This window comes from Athene noctua, chromosome 14, assembly GCF_965140245.1.
Source record: "Athene noctua chromosome 14, bAthNoc1.hap1.1, whole genome shotgun sequence".
In the NCBI taxonomy this organism is placed as follows: Eukaryota; Metazoa; Chordata; class Aves; order Strigiformes; family Strigidae; genus Athene; species Athene noctua.
This window is the reverse complement of record NC_134050.1, coordinates 418,673-432,916: the sequence shown is the minus strand read 5'-3', so window position 1 is coordinate 432,916 and position 14,244 is coordinate 418,673. Positions and strand designations below refer to the sequence as shown.

General features: G+C 46.8%; 1 protein-coding gene across 3 annotated transcripts in view; it reads right to left on the bottom strand.

The window, feature by feature from the left end:
- Positions 1–8,833: 8,833 nt before the first annotated feature.
- SWAP70 (switching B cell complex subunit SWAP70) overlaps positions 8,834–14,244 on the bottom strand; it is a 40,657-nt gene continuing 35,246 nt past the window's right edge. For 2 of the 3 annotated variants that reach the window (XM_074918149.1, XM_074918151.1), the window contains 3 exons: positions 13,297–13,495; positions 11,627–11,723; positions 8,835–10,889 (listed from right to left, as the gene is read on the bottom strand). In XM_074918149.1, the coding sequence (XP_074774250.1) occupies positions 10,780–10,889; positions 11,627–11,723; positions 13,297–13,495 (406 nt within the window). In that variant the 3' untranslated portion in view covers positions 8,835–10,779. Of the gene's footprint in view, positions 10,890–11,626; positions 11,724–13,296; positions 13,496–14,244 lie in introns of all 3 variants that reach the window. The other variant, XM_074918150.1, reaches the window with a different exon arrangement.

Genomic DNA, 14,244 nt, shown 5'->3' with positions numbered 1-14,244 from the left:
CTTCAGTCCCATCCTATTGCACCAAACAACAAGATTGTGTGCTTTTTATAACTGGGATCATAAATATGACTCAGATGCACATGTTGTCTATGTAAGCACTTGGGGTTGGCTATCACTTTATGGCACTGGGAAGAAGCCAAGCCAAATAAAAATTGTTTTGAGTAAATATCACATTTCTAGAGCATGAATAACTTTTCTCTGCAGCCAGCGTGTCACTAATGGGAATAAGGAAGAAGACGGGGTGGGGGGAAAGCAGTAACTAAATCATCCCACTAAGCACAGACAGTCTGCAGCAAGACCTGTTGTTTCGACTTGTCTGGGGTGTAATATCCCAGATAATTCATAGCAGGTCTCAGCAAGGCCACGAGTGATGGAAATAAAAATAGCTATGTAGTTGAGCACCATCCTGCTGCACAGCGCTCTCTTGGGTGGGATCCCCACCAGTGGTGTGTAAAACAGGCAACCAAAGAACCCAGTGTCCTTCTCTCCCCCGCTCCCAAATGTGCAGAGGCTGGAGCATGTGGATCGCTCCACGGAGATCAGTGTTGCTACTCACATGCTCTGCGCTCAGCGTGTGCACATGGCTGCTCAGGATTCCGGCCAAAAGGAATGAGTTTTTCATCCTGCGACTTGGGGACCCCGGGGGATGTCTGCACTGCAGAACACGGGGAAACAGAAAATGAGCCCACATGCAGCTTTGTGCTGCAGTGCCAGAAGGCGAAGCCACTTATCGGCGCTTCCCGGGGGCAGCGATAGCCCACCCCACCAGCAGCACGCACCACTGCAGGGCTGGTTCATCATGGCTGCTGGCTCTGCTCCAGCTCTTCCAGCAAGCTGATATGTCTCAACCTCCCTCCACCCTCAAGAAACCCAATTACTCCTGCCCTTGAGCAGTCGTCAGCAAGCAGCTTATGAAGTGCTTCCTCCACCTGAAACACAAAGGATAAGAGCAATGCTCCTCTGTAGGAAGGGGGGAACATTCCCTGACGAAGTCTCTCAGAGAGACTCTTCAAGTCTCTCAAAAATAATAGCCAGATAGAAATAACAAGTGAGAGCCTAGCTTTGAAAATCATTAGTGCCTTTCCCATTCTCCTAATGGGCATGTAATCCTGAGCATTGTGCATTCCTTCGTGTTGCACCTGTCAGCTTTTGCATATCAGATAAGTGCTTTCTTGAACTTTGCTGTCTTTTCCTTTTTTTGTAGGCTTCTTTGGCATAGCAGGAAGAAAACCTGGCTTTAAAAGAGGAGTTCAGACAGGAAGCAGCAATGTTCCAGGAGGATTTCTGAGTCAAACAGGAAAGCAACTGGCTTCTCAAAGTGCATATTTCAGAGATCCCTAAAACATTTGGCTACGCAGTTGGAGCAGGTGAGTGGGGTAGTGTCAGGAGCACTCTTAATTCTCATGTCCCAGCTGTCCCTATCAGAAGCGTTTAAAAAGCTTTTCTGTTCAGTGGGCTGGACTAGGACTTGCAGATAAAATATTCTAAGGACTCTGAGCCCTGGAATCGTGACAGCCTTGACATCAGCAGACCTGCACCTCCAGGGACTAATGCTGAGAAAGCAGTACCAGTTTGCCCAGCTAAGGCAGCTTTGACTGTGTTTCCAGGGTCTGGGAGATATCTTTTTTCCATGCCTTGCAAGCTGCCAGTGGTCATTTTCTGCTAGTAGAGCAACCCAAGCAACGACTGGCTCTCTCCCCTTTGTAATGCATTTTACAATTCAGAGAAACTTTTGTAACACAGGAAAGTGTTTTTACATATTAGAGCTTCTAAATTATTAAAACATTTGGAAAATCCTAATTGCCTTTAGCAGACAAGAAAAAAAAAAAGTGAAAAAAACATTTTGGATTGCAGAATTAACAAAACTGGGAGCTGAAGATCAGTTTCCAAGACGCAAAAACATATTCAGGGAGTCCTGTTGTACTTGCAAGGTTGATACAAATACTTGAGTCTTCAACAATTGATTTGCACCTACCTGCAAAACTTGTTGCTCTGAGGTGCAGAACTTAAGCTCTGAAAACTGTGCAGCGATGGAATGTCCAGGTCAGACATGTTCAGGTTTACCCCAGGATGTTTCTGGGGCTCCATTGTGCACAAGGGAGGGGAAAACCTACCTGGGATTGATTCAACATCCTGAATTAGAGATGATGAAAGAGGGCTTGTCTGGAGCGCAGCATGACTTTATGACTACTGGCTTAAGTTTCCTGACACTTTGAGGGTAGCTACATGGTGATTTAACTCCACTTAATTAGAGAGCTAAAGGCTGCTTCAATTTGTGGTTTTTACCCAAGAGCTCCAAGAAGGTTTTCTAGCTGCCAGGGACCATGCGTGAAGGTGGATGAGCCGGAGGTGCCCCCGCGAAGTGGTGGCAGGGGATGGTGCCAGGGGGTTCTGGTCATGCAGGTGTTGCCCTGGTACTTGTGGCCCTTTCCAAGCCCTCAGGCAGCAATCTCTGATTTACACCTCCTGGGCACAATTTCAGTTCATCACAGTATCGCTCAGAGAGCTCTCTTTTTAGGGACAGCTGAGTATTTTGCAAATGTTTATTAGACTCTGTGCTTTTTTTATGGATAAGTATCACTCACATTTCATCAATGGGCAGTTGAGGCATAAGGAGGTTAAGGGACCTGATGAAGGTGATAGCAAGTCAAATTTTTGGCATTTTGTAGCTCTGAAATATCATCTTTCTAAAACAGGAAACCCTCTCAGGAGTAGTAGGTTTTCATTAAAACAACAGTTCAAACCTGTCGATCTTGATGTATCAGGAAAAGGAGGAATGTAGAAAATGTGAGAGTTAGATTAGTCTCCCTTAAACTAAACCACCAGGTTCATGCTCCTATGGAGAAACAAATACCCTGCAGGCATCATGGTGTCTTTATTTTCGAAAGTTGAAAACTCCCCCTTTTGGTATCTGAGTTAAGAAAAAACAAGGATTTTATGGGCCAACAAAAGGTTTCTGGAGGAAAAAACCCTCCAGTCCCACTTCTCAAAGAGTTTATGACATGAGCAGTTGAGCTAATGTTATCCAATTTAGCCTCCCCTACATTTCAAAATTGGATTAAAGTTCATGAGCGTTTGAGGGAAAATGTTACCCAACAGAGTAACTGTGTGACACTGAATTAGAGTCAGGCTATTGCAGCTGCGGGTGCAGACCCTGGTTTCAGCCACCTGGATAAATCAGGGCAACCGGTGTGCCCAGAGCACGGGAGGGGTGAGAGGCGTCGCTGCCGCTCAGCCTTTGCTGTTAGGCAGGAGCCCTCCGCACTGTGCTGGCTGGTATGCCGGCAGCCTCGGGGTGTGTAAGCTGCTGGGTCCTTGCTCTTTATGCCTTTCTTTGGTGAGAGAAGTCATCCAGACCCTAAGAAAAGGCTTTGGTTTGGCGTTGCGTGCGCTGTCCCTGCGGAGGCAGAGCGGGTTTCTCCCCGGCAGGAGCAGTGTGCCGCGGCACGTACACAAGGGACGCGGCTGGGAGCGCGCTACCAGCTCAGCTGTAAAACCCCTGTGGGACCGCATCGGGGTGGATCTGCCTTTCCAGGCAGCATCCGCAGGCGGGATTAATTCCAGGCCCGCGGAGGAGCCCGTGGCTCCGGGGGCCGTTGCGCGGAGCCGTGTGGCGGTGTCCGGCTGCCATCTGGCGTCCGGGGCCCCGCGGAGCAGCCCCGAGTCCCCCCGGCCCGACGGCGGGGCCGCGCGAGTGGCAGCCCCTGGTCTGCGGCCAAGCGTGAGCAAATCCTGCCCAGGCTCACCAGAGCCCCCCGCCACGGTATCTCACGCATTCCTGCGGCAGATCTGGTATTTCTTATTGTTCTCCCCGTCTCTGGGGGAGCAGCTGCTGCTGCCTGGCTGGCCCGCCCGGGCCCTGTGCTGCGGGTCCCAGAACTAGCCGGGGGCTTTGGAAAAAATCACGTCAGTCTTCTCGCCCTGCTTCAGCACAAAGGGAGTCGGGACTGATCAGGAGGGGCGAGATAAAAATGAGAACAGAACGGAAAAGGGGAAGAGGAAGAGCAGCGAGTGGTCGCACAGCACCGCTCGCCCGGGGGTGGTGCGGGCTCGGTGCAGCTGCCCCGTGCCCAGCACTCGCCCAGGAGCTGTCTGCTGAAACAGCCACATGCAGCCCGCAGCAGAGCAGTCTGCTCCGCTGGGCGGGAAATGCTGCTGTCAGCTGGGTGGCAGGGACACCAGTAGGAGCAACTGGTCAGCGTAGGGTGAGGAGGGGAAGCAGAGGCAGAGCTGTCCTCGAAGGCGTGCAGGACTGGTCCACACTCTACAGGGACAGCAGAAACACCGGGGAGCAGCCTGGCCCGGTGAGGGCATTTGGCACCCAGTGGGGTTTTCTTTTTGCCTTTTCCTTTGGTGAGCTGTTCTGCCAAGCTGGTTCTCGTACCGCACCCCATATCTGCGCCCAGCCCTTGGCAGCCCAGCCCTTGGCAAGATGATTTAAAGGAATATATGCTCTGGAGTTTCTCCTGCCAGTGAGGAAGATTTGCTGGCCGGAGATGGCCTGAGAGCAGCTGTGGGTTTGGCTCTTGCCATCTGCAGCGGTGACAGTGAAGGGAGCATGGGCAGGCAGGTTTCTTTCGCAAGTGGCGCCACATAGGGCTGTGCTGCAAGACCAGGCTTGGGGTGATGGTTGTTTCTGGCCAACCCCAGGATGCTCCATGGCCCAGCAGCGACCCCCTTGGGCATCATGCAAGGGCACAGGCAGGCAGTGGCCATGGCAAAGCAAAACAGCAAAAAGAGAAGATGCCACCTCCATCCCCACAGGGAGTAGCCCCACACTGAGTGCGGGGGCCCTGCCACACCACTTAGCCTTTTGGGGGGGTACCTGTGTGTGAACAGGCTGTACCCCCCCCCCATTTCCCATCTTCTCTCTGGGAGAAAAGCAGACCAGAGCCAACACAATCTTTCTGGCAGGGGTAAAAGCCCGGCTGTGAAATGAGGCATGCTCATCCCCTGCAGTATGATGTGGTGGCCAACTTCACAGCCTGGAAAGCGCCAACGGCCCAGTGCATCACTGGCAAAGGAAACAGCTGGGAAAACACCACCTTAGGCTGCTCCAAATGCAAAGTTACAGTCCCAGCTATGCCATGGGAGGGACTTTCTGAAGGTGTCTAAGCAGAGACTGATCTTAAGTAGTTTTATTTTTTTCCTTTTCAGTCAGGACCAAGGAATCAGTGCCTCAGAGGACCTGAGCTTCCCCAGCACTTGCACACTGTGTCAGGGCTGAGCTGCACGAGCTTCTCTGGAGTGGAAAGAGAAATCTGCATGCTCTGGTACACATTGAAACAACTAGTAAATGTCAACTCTGAGGGAAGCCCAGGCTGCTGTTGAAACTTATTATCTCGTGTCAATGCTTGAATTTTTAATCCCACGTGAGATACTAACATGTTCAAAAGTGAGACTTGATGGCCAAGTTAGGTAAAGGGACAGAGGCGTCTTGTGCAACTGTGGGTGAGAGGAGCTGACACAGACCTGCCTGAATCGTGATCAGACATACTCACAAACACCCTGGTAGGTTCCCTGTGGTGAAACCTGTGTTGCCTGAGCAAATCACTGTGCAACAGTGGAGAGGGGCAACAACAGGAATAACAGCAGGTAAGCATTGGCAAGTGGCTCTGTTAATTAGCAGTGATATTAATAACAGCGTATAAAGCTGGTGCTAGAGCAAGCTCCTTTGATAGGCCGAAGAGCAATGAGCACGCTAAGGTAGAAAGGGTTGGGGGTTTTTGTGCTTGTTTTATTTATTAAGGAATTTAAAATAATGACTGATAGGGAAAAGGTAGTGCAAGTGTTCTTGGGTTTGTGACTTTTTTTGTTTTTGTTTTCGTTTTTGTTTTTTTTCTTTTTATCAACATTCCATGCAGTTTGTCATGGGCTTTCCTTTGGCCAACTGCTCATATCTTTTTACATTACCGCTGTCATTTAGGCTAAAATATCAGAAGGAAGGGAGAGAGGGATCTCATCAAGCTTGTAGGTGTTAAAAACAACTGCGTCATTAATTCGCTCTCTCAAGGTTCTTCAGGATGTTTTATCTTTTGTTTTGCATCATACTGTTCCAATTTACATTTGTTTTGGAGGTGAGAAGCAGCTACCTTTGTCCAAATTATTTTTTCCTCTTAAGTGTTAAAACAACCACATGCCTTTCCATTTTTTTGAAGGATGTGAACTTTTGGCATACCCAGAAACCAGTTTATAAAACAGTGCTTTTCTGCACTTTCACTTCCTTGGCATTTCCAAGTAGTTGAAGTTCACAGTGAGCGACTCACTGTATGAAACTCACAATAATCTCTAAATTCATGTAGTGGTACAAACTGTCTGAGTTTTACTTTGGAACTCACAGCCATGTTAGCAGTAACAGGAGTCCTCAAGACATGATGCCTGTATGGCCCTGCCACAAGGGGAATCCCAGAGCATTTCAAAACATAGGCTGGTCTCTCTTTTTTTTTTTTTTTTTAACTTCTCCCCCCCACCACCCCTGCCCTTGTAATTTGGACTGGCTCTGGGTCCTGCACTCCGAACTGGGACGTGTGTGAGCTGGCACATCGCACATACTTCTCTCAGCCCCCCTCCTGCAGCCTCGGGGTTTTTTTTATCCTGCCAGTCACTGAGCACCGTTCAGTAGGCTGAGGGAGAATGGGATGGGTGAAGGATGAATGAGGCATGTACACAGGGCGCCTGGGAAAACACTGTTTTCCTTCTGTGGGGTGGTGGGTTTTTTTGAAGATAGGCCAGACTGAGCTTCAAGGCTCTGAGCTTAAATTTATCCTGGGCCAGTGGCAACACTTACTTATAAAATCTTTTTTCCGAGGCTGACGGGACATCTCTGGGGTCAGATGCACCGAGCTGAGAGGACCGAAGAACCGAATCGTCTCCTGAGCTGAAGGGCGGCAGCGAGCTGCGGTGAGGGGACGGCGGGAGCCTCAGCGCGCAATCCCGGGCCGGGGGGGGTGAGCGACTGACTGACTGATGGCCCAGGGAGGCTGACTGGCTGGTGGACAGACAGACGGACTGGCTGGTGGACGAGCTGATTGGCTAGCTGACTGGCTGACAGATTGGCTGGCTGATGGACAGACGGACTGGCTGACTGACTGGCGGACAAGCTGATTGGCTTACGGATTGGCTGGCTGGCTGACTGACGGATTGGCTGACTGACGGATTGGCTGGCTGGCTGACTGACGGATTGGCTGGCTGGCTGACTGACGGATTGGCTGACTGACGGATTGGCTGGCTGGCTGACTGACGGATTGGCTGACTGACGGATTGGCTGACTGACGGATTGGCTGACTGACGGATTGGCTGGCTGGCTGACTGACGGATTGGCTGACTGACGGATTGGCTGGCTGGCTGACTGACGGATTGGCTGACTGACTAGCGGCCTTTTGGTGTTGGGGCGGGGCCGCCACCAGGGGGCGCCCGGAGCCCAGGTACGGTTGGGGGCGCCCGCGGGCTGCGCAGAAAACCCAGAAAAACAATGGAGAGCGCCAGAGTTGTGGAATCATCGGCACCGCCCCGGGAGGGGGGTGGAAAGCCCCGAACTGATGGGCGGGGGAACTAAAATGTTGCTTTGCTGGGGGCGGATTTTCACTCGGTTAGAGCCGACAAGATAGGGCAGCGCCTTACAACCAACTCCCCCCACCTGTGCCACTTACTGTATGAACCAGCAAGTACCTCTCTCCACGAAGCAGCTGACAGAATTTATGGATATTCCCTTTCCTGGCCACACATCAGTTTGCTCAGAAATTGTTTACTTTACAGCTGCTTCACATATTCGAGATAAAAATCGGAGCAGGAATAATTTTCAGTTCACTTCTCCTGGAGTGGAGGCTGCAGCTACTGTTCCAGAAGGCCTGTGTGACCAAACAGCTGCTGCTCTTGGGGTTGGGTGCCCCCAGTCCAGGGTACAGAGCCTGTCCTAACACCACGCTCTTCCTTTCCCAGATACGATTTGGGTTTGTGGCCATTCACACAGGAAGGTTAAACAGAAGGAATATGAGTTGCTGGAAACCTGCCTGTTACAGCCTGGGAACGTATGAATGAGAATGCAAGTGTCTCATAAATCAGCTACCTAAAACGGTCACAGGGCAAAAAAGAAAGTTCTGCCTGAGGAGACAAAAAAGCATGGTACTGTTTTATTGGTCTGTAGGATTGTTCCACCATCAGCAGGAGCTAAACCTGAATCTGGCTGAGGAAACAAGCAGACTGTGCCCTCCGGGGCATCTTCCTCAAGAACAGCAGCCTCAGCACCGGTAAGCTAAGCCCAGTGTGTGTGAGGGATGAGGCTGCTGCAAGGCCTCTCAGGGTGGGACAGGGATGGCCACAGCATCCCTGTCCACTGCAGATACCCTCACCATCATCAGCCTCACTGCTCCCGGGAGAGGAGTGCGGTAACCTCTGGGCTCACCAGAAATGGTACCAACTAGGGGTGCAGTTTTCCATCCTGCACTGTTTCAGGAGATGTGGTGACTCCGACTCACAACTCTCTCTTTGAATGTTGTGCTTAGTGTAGCTTTAATGGACTTAGTCTGATTGCATTTTGAGCAAAAATACCACATTAGTTAATTTTTAAACTCCACAGAAAGCTTTCCTAATTTGTCAGACCAAGCAGGGACAAGAAGACTAAAAGGAGCCTTGTCTCATTTCCTCTTCTAATAGTGACTAGTGAACGGCGAGGGGAGGGGGATGGTAAGACAAATTACATTTTATTATCTGCGTGACCATTGCTGTTAGTACGGCTTTCACTGATCAGACCCTTAAGTGTACATTCCCTCCATCACAGTAATACTTCTACACAACAGCTACCAGATATCCTGAATTCCAGTAACCCAGAAGAAATCCATGCAAAAAGACATCAATTAATTCAGAAATGTATTACTTTATTAAATAGCCGATTCTAAAGAACAGTAAAAAATATGAAAACATGCATCATTTGGTGTTCTTAAAAAAACATTTGTCCAAAATAAAGACTGTTAGAAAAATTAAGCAAGTTTAGCCCCAGTACACCTTTTGCTCTCCACATAAAAGATGTTTGGTAGTTATAAATACTGTTCTATCTCCTTTAGCAAAGTTTAACAATGTATACATTAGTATTTCTATTACAGTTTATTTCACATTTCTTCTGTAAACATAATCAGTTTAAAAAATGCCTTGTTAGCAAGCTTAAGGAACTACTGCTTTTCTGTACAGTAAATACAAAAAGGAAGATCCTGGATTTTCCTGCCCTTCTAATCAGCATTCCATTTACTGAAAACATGAAAGATTTCAATTAGTATAAAAATATAACTAGAGAATAAATGTCTGAGGAGATTCAGTATCTGAGTGACTCTTAGTTAATAGGCAAATAAAACGATGTTGACTTCCAGACCTGAAGACCACTCCTGTATAGCTTCTGCTCTTCTGAGAGCCAAGCACAACAGTGCTGTATACAAATGCACTGGTTATCCAGCTGAAAAAATAATTTCTTACTTACTAAAAATAATTTAACATTTAGCTGACCTAAAAAGCAGGTGCTGAGAGATGGATGCCCATGTTCCATGGACGTTCAAAGGTCAAAGCTGACTAACCAGCCACACCTGCGGGCACCTGCTTTTCAGGGGAGGGGACTCAGTTCTCAAAAGGTCTGTACAATTCAGCAAGAAATACTATTTTACTTAGCAACAGACTGGCTTCTTGGCTGGTGGGGGAGATCTACAAAGCAAAATCACAGACTTACTCCTTTTCCCCACAGAAATAACTGGCTTTGTCCCTGGGGAGAATTTTTAGGCAGAGCAGTAGGCTCTTTGGGAAGCCTTGTTACTAGAAATGCTTGAAATTATTTTACTGATGAGGATTAGTTTTTTCTAAAGCACTATTGTGACACATTTATAATTTTTATCTAAAATAAAAATGTCACGTTTAGTCTTCCTCTTGCATTTGTTAAAATTTTACCTCCAGTTAAGAATAAGACAAAAATGCAGCATCTAAGATGGTGGTATGCTATAATCAGATTTCTTACACAAACACTGCCTTGATGCAAATGGTATTTGGCCTGTACATGCTATCATCTTTGATTCATCTGCCCCAGAAATCTGTAAGTCAAAAAACTGTGCATCTTTTAAACTATGAACAAAATTCTCAAGGGGTTTTTTCAGCCTTCTCAAGTATGAGACAGTACAAGAATAATCTTGCATGACTACTTTTTCTAAATGTTTTACAGCAGCATTTTGTACGTGCCTATTTCCAGTTCTTTTGTTTGGATTCCTGCAAAGAGAGGAAAACAGGACACAAAATCAGATCAGCCAGCAGGGACCCGGCAATGCCAGTCTACCCTCGTGAAGGAAGAATGTTTCTGAGCACTAAGTACAGAGCAACAGATGGACAGAATCACCAGGACTGATTTGTCCTGGGTTTAAAGTATGCTAACTGAACCAATTAAACAATTGCTTCCCTTTTTGGAATGAAGGTGATGCTGCTAGATTGGTTAGATGCTGTCAGGTTGTTACAGGCTAGTATAGAAACAACTCTGTCACAAGCTACATTTAAATAAAAATCTTCAGTGGAAACGTTTTGTATAAAAGAACAGAATTTCTAGAAATGAGAAAAAACAGCAGGTACTGTCAGACATGACATATGATAACGACTGAGCTCTGAGCAGACACTTCTGTGTGGTCAGCAGTGTTTCCTTTGTAGAAAGGCCCAACCTGCTGAGCAAAATAAGCTCTTTGTAAGCAAGAAGCTGCTCTGTGCAAAGCAGAACGAAGGAAGGTGGGCTTCTGTTCACAAACGGTACGTCAGCCTCTGTCGTTACTCAGAAGTGGCTTTTTTCCCTTTCCAGCTCTTTTGTCTTTGCTCGAGTTCAGCTGCAGTGAAGGCGGCCGGGCCCCAGTTTGTGATGAGGTGAGGGTTCTTGGAGCCTGCGAGAGAGAGTGCGATACCTGTCGCAGGCACTTCTGACCGGGCCCTGGCTCGCCCGCCCTGCGTGCGACGGGCCGAGTGTCGCCGCAGGAGCATCCGGTAAGTGCTGCGCGTGGGAACCCCCTCAGAGGGGCCCTGAGCACCTGCCTGGCCAAGGAGGGAGGAAGGCCTGCGACACCCTCAGTGAAGGCTCTGTGTGAGAAGTTGTCAGCTGCTGCAATCTTTCACATCCTTATCTCCCAACTTCCCCCCTCCTCAAATAGTTGTATCTTAGTAAACTCCCCTCCTTCTTTCCTTTAGAGATGTCCTTCAAGGAAAGCAGTCTCTTCAGCACTGCCTTACAAAGCCACTTTCCTCAGGGCAGGCATGCTATTAATTAAGAAATGAAAAACTTCTCCCCAAAATCAAATATTTTAGCTATCTTTTAGTTTGTGTGTTTGGCAATTACCCTTCATGCTAACTGCATTAAACACCCAAACCATGCAATGTTCAGGCTGATCTTTGCTTTATTTTGAATAAATAAACAAATAATAATGATTTAATTTTGTTATAGTAGGGCCAGTGGCAGTAAAGACTTGAAAGTTACAATCAGCAGTTCTCACAAATGTGATATTTACAGGCTGCTGTGAAAGTACTAAGGTACAGGAAGAGTCAAACGTCAGGAAATCACTAGGTGATCTAAGTATACGGGACAGAACGAACACACACACTGCCTAACTGTTCTGTTGTAACTTACCTGGCTCTATTAGTCGAATTAATCCCTCATGATGAGCTACTTTATCTTTCCAGCTCTTGGTGTTATTAGCTGCCGTTTCCAACTTCTTCTTAACCTCCTGGAATAAGATACAGCCCATGTGAAAACAAGAATAACTTTACCCTGTTTATATCAAAGGAAAAAAACATCCTTTACATCTGGAGACAGAACTACAGTAATTCAACCAGCCAGCCCTCCCTGTAGCATGGACAGGAGTACTCCATTTCTAACCATACTAAGTAATTTAGTCAGTCACTAGTTGTACAGAATAAGCTGTCAAACCAGAATCCAAAAATAACCAGGTTTCACAAGATTGTGTAGCTGTGTAAGTAGGGCTAGTTTTCATAAAGATCGAAAGCATAAACTGTAGTTTCAAAACAAACAAAGAAAAAATGCATTTTCTCTTCCAAACTAAGACCAGCTAGCTGGGTATCTCTCACTACTGGAAATCAGAAAATATAAGCTAGGAAAAGGACCGCTGCTGTTACACCCACGCACAAAAAAGAGGTCGTTTTTCAGTCTAAACCAGTCTTTTGGTCAACTCCAAACAGAAGGCCAGAATGTTTAATTATTTCTAAAAGAATGACTGAACTATCACAGTGACCTATTTGCTTTGTGGACTTGTTGGTTTTGTTTGCGTGTCTATTATTTTTTTGTCTGTTGTATTCAGCAATTCCTTTGGAGTAATAAATGATGTTTTGTACACAAAAAGCCTGAGGTGTCGTCTAAAAAACCAGTCACGTATTAGCCAAAAGCAATCTAATGATGGCGCGAGATGTGGTGCCGACACGGTAAGTTGTAAAGTGGCCAGAACTGCCCCAGCTGGGCCCTTGCTTGCGGCCACTGCAGCCTTTGTGCTCTGTGCCAGTGCAGACAGCTCGCCGGCGTGTCCTTCACGGCACAAACCTCAACAGCACAGACAGCGTAAACACACTCCCTAGTTAAACAGAAATCCAGTCGTGTTTTGTTTCCTGACCTAAATCACACAGGATCAGCACCTCCCTAGCCCTAGATAGTACGCAGCACTTACAGCTCTCCACTTGCTGGATTCTGGCTCGTACTTCTTCCCTGAATACAGCTACTGGACTTCACTAAAAACACTCTGCAGAGCAGAGGTCAGGCCTGGCATTTGGGATGTCAGGCACTGCTCCCCACTGAGAATCTGAGCTAACTGCTAGCTCTCCTCGACATCATTTCAGTGCTTAAACATTTCTGTGCTTTTTGAGGAGCAAGAGCCTACAGCAACACACTGATTTTTCATCCATAGAAGACCACATTGCCTCAGGACATCATCAAAACATTGCAAGAATAATTCAAAAGCATAACCCATTTAGTGATGGCAGCAATGGGACTGCATAAGAAGTGAAGTCTACAGAAGACAAATGTACAGGGAGTGTTTCAGGCTATGACTGAGCTGGCTTGCATGCAAATTGAGACAAAAGAACAAAGGAGGTGGTATGTCTGAAGCATGTTCTTTTCTTCAAATACATCTAATGCTCTAGGCCAAAAAACCCAACACCTAACTCTCCTACTTGTTCTTACAATTTCTGTGCCTTACTCCTCTAAGCAGCGTGATATTGATGAACTTCAAATTCAGTTAAACTACTGAATACCTGGCTAGGTATGAGAAGGGGTCAAACTGAACAGCTCACCTCATATTGCTCAAGGGCCTCCTTCCTTTCCAGTTCAAGTTGTTCCAGTTGCTGCATAGCAACTTGAAGAGCCTGTTCCTTTATCATTCTCTGGTTTTCTAGCTCTTGCTTCTCCGCTTCTGTCATCTGAATGGTCTGTTGCTGCTGCAAGTGCCATTTTTCCAGTTCAGCTCTCTTTGCTGACTCCTCTTCCAGTAATCTGCAACGGGGACTGTGATGTTAACTGCACTTTAAAGTAAAAGCAGTATCCAGTACATAGCATACATGTAGGGAAGCCAAGCTAATTCTTTTATTTGTTTAAAAAAATACTTGGGAAGCAGGGAAAAAGTTACTGCTTGTTGGCTTGTCTTCAGTGTAAAGCTGAAAATCATGGCAGCAGTGCAAGCAGTCTGACTGCTACAAAGGGCTATTCAGAAAATTTAGTCAATAATGCAAATACACAACACTGAAAAGCACAGAAGAAACAAGCATGCTTAAATTATCTTAATTGTCTTAGGAGGACTGAAACAAACCACACTAAACAAAGCACATATGAGTAATAGGAGACTTAACCCTTTACTATTTAAACCTGTATTTAAATAAAATATAGCAGAAAGTCTTAGGTAGAGTTGCTGCTTTATAAAATACACAACTGCCAATTCTGTGCAGAGTGATCTGTTTTTCAAGTGCTGACATGCACAACACCTGATGAAAAGTAAGTGCACCTGCTTTTCTGAAATTGGCTGAGCCCTCCCACTGCTAAGGGCTAATCAAATATATTCAAAAATCATAAATACCAGCTTTAGCCATCATAGCTTAGGGGAAAAAAAAATAAAAATCTTTCCCATGTTTGAACTTCAAGCTAGGTCCCCCCTTCCAGCAGCATGTCCAAGATGCAAATGATCTTTAATACTATGGCACAGTTATTTATGATTGGGGGGGTGGAATTGAAATAAATCCCCACTAGGT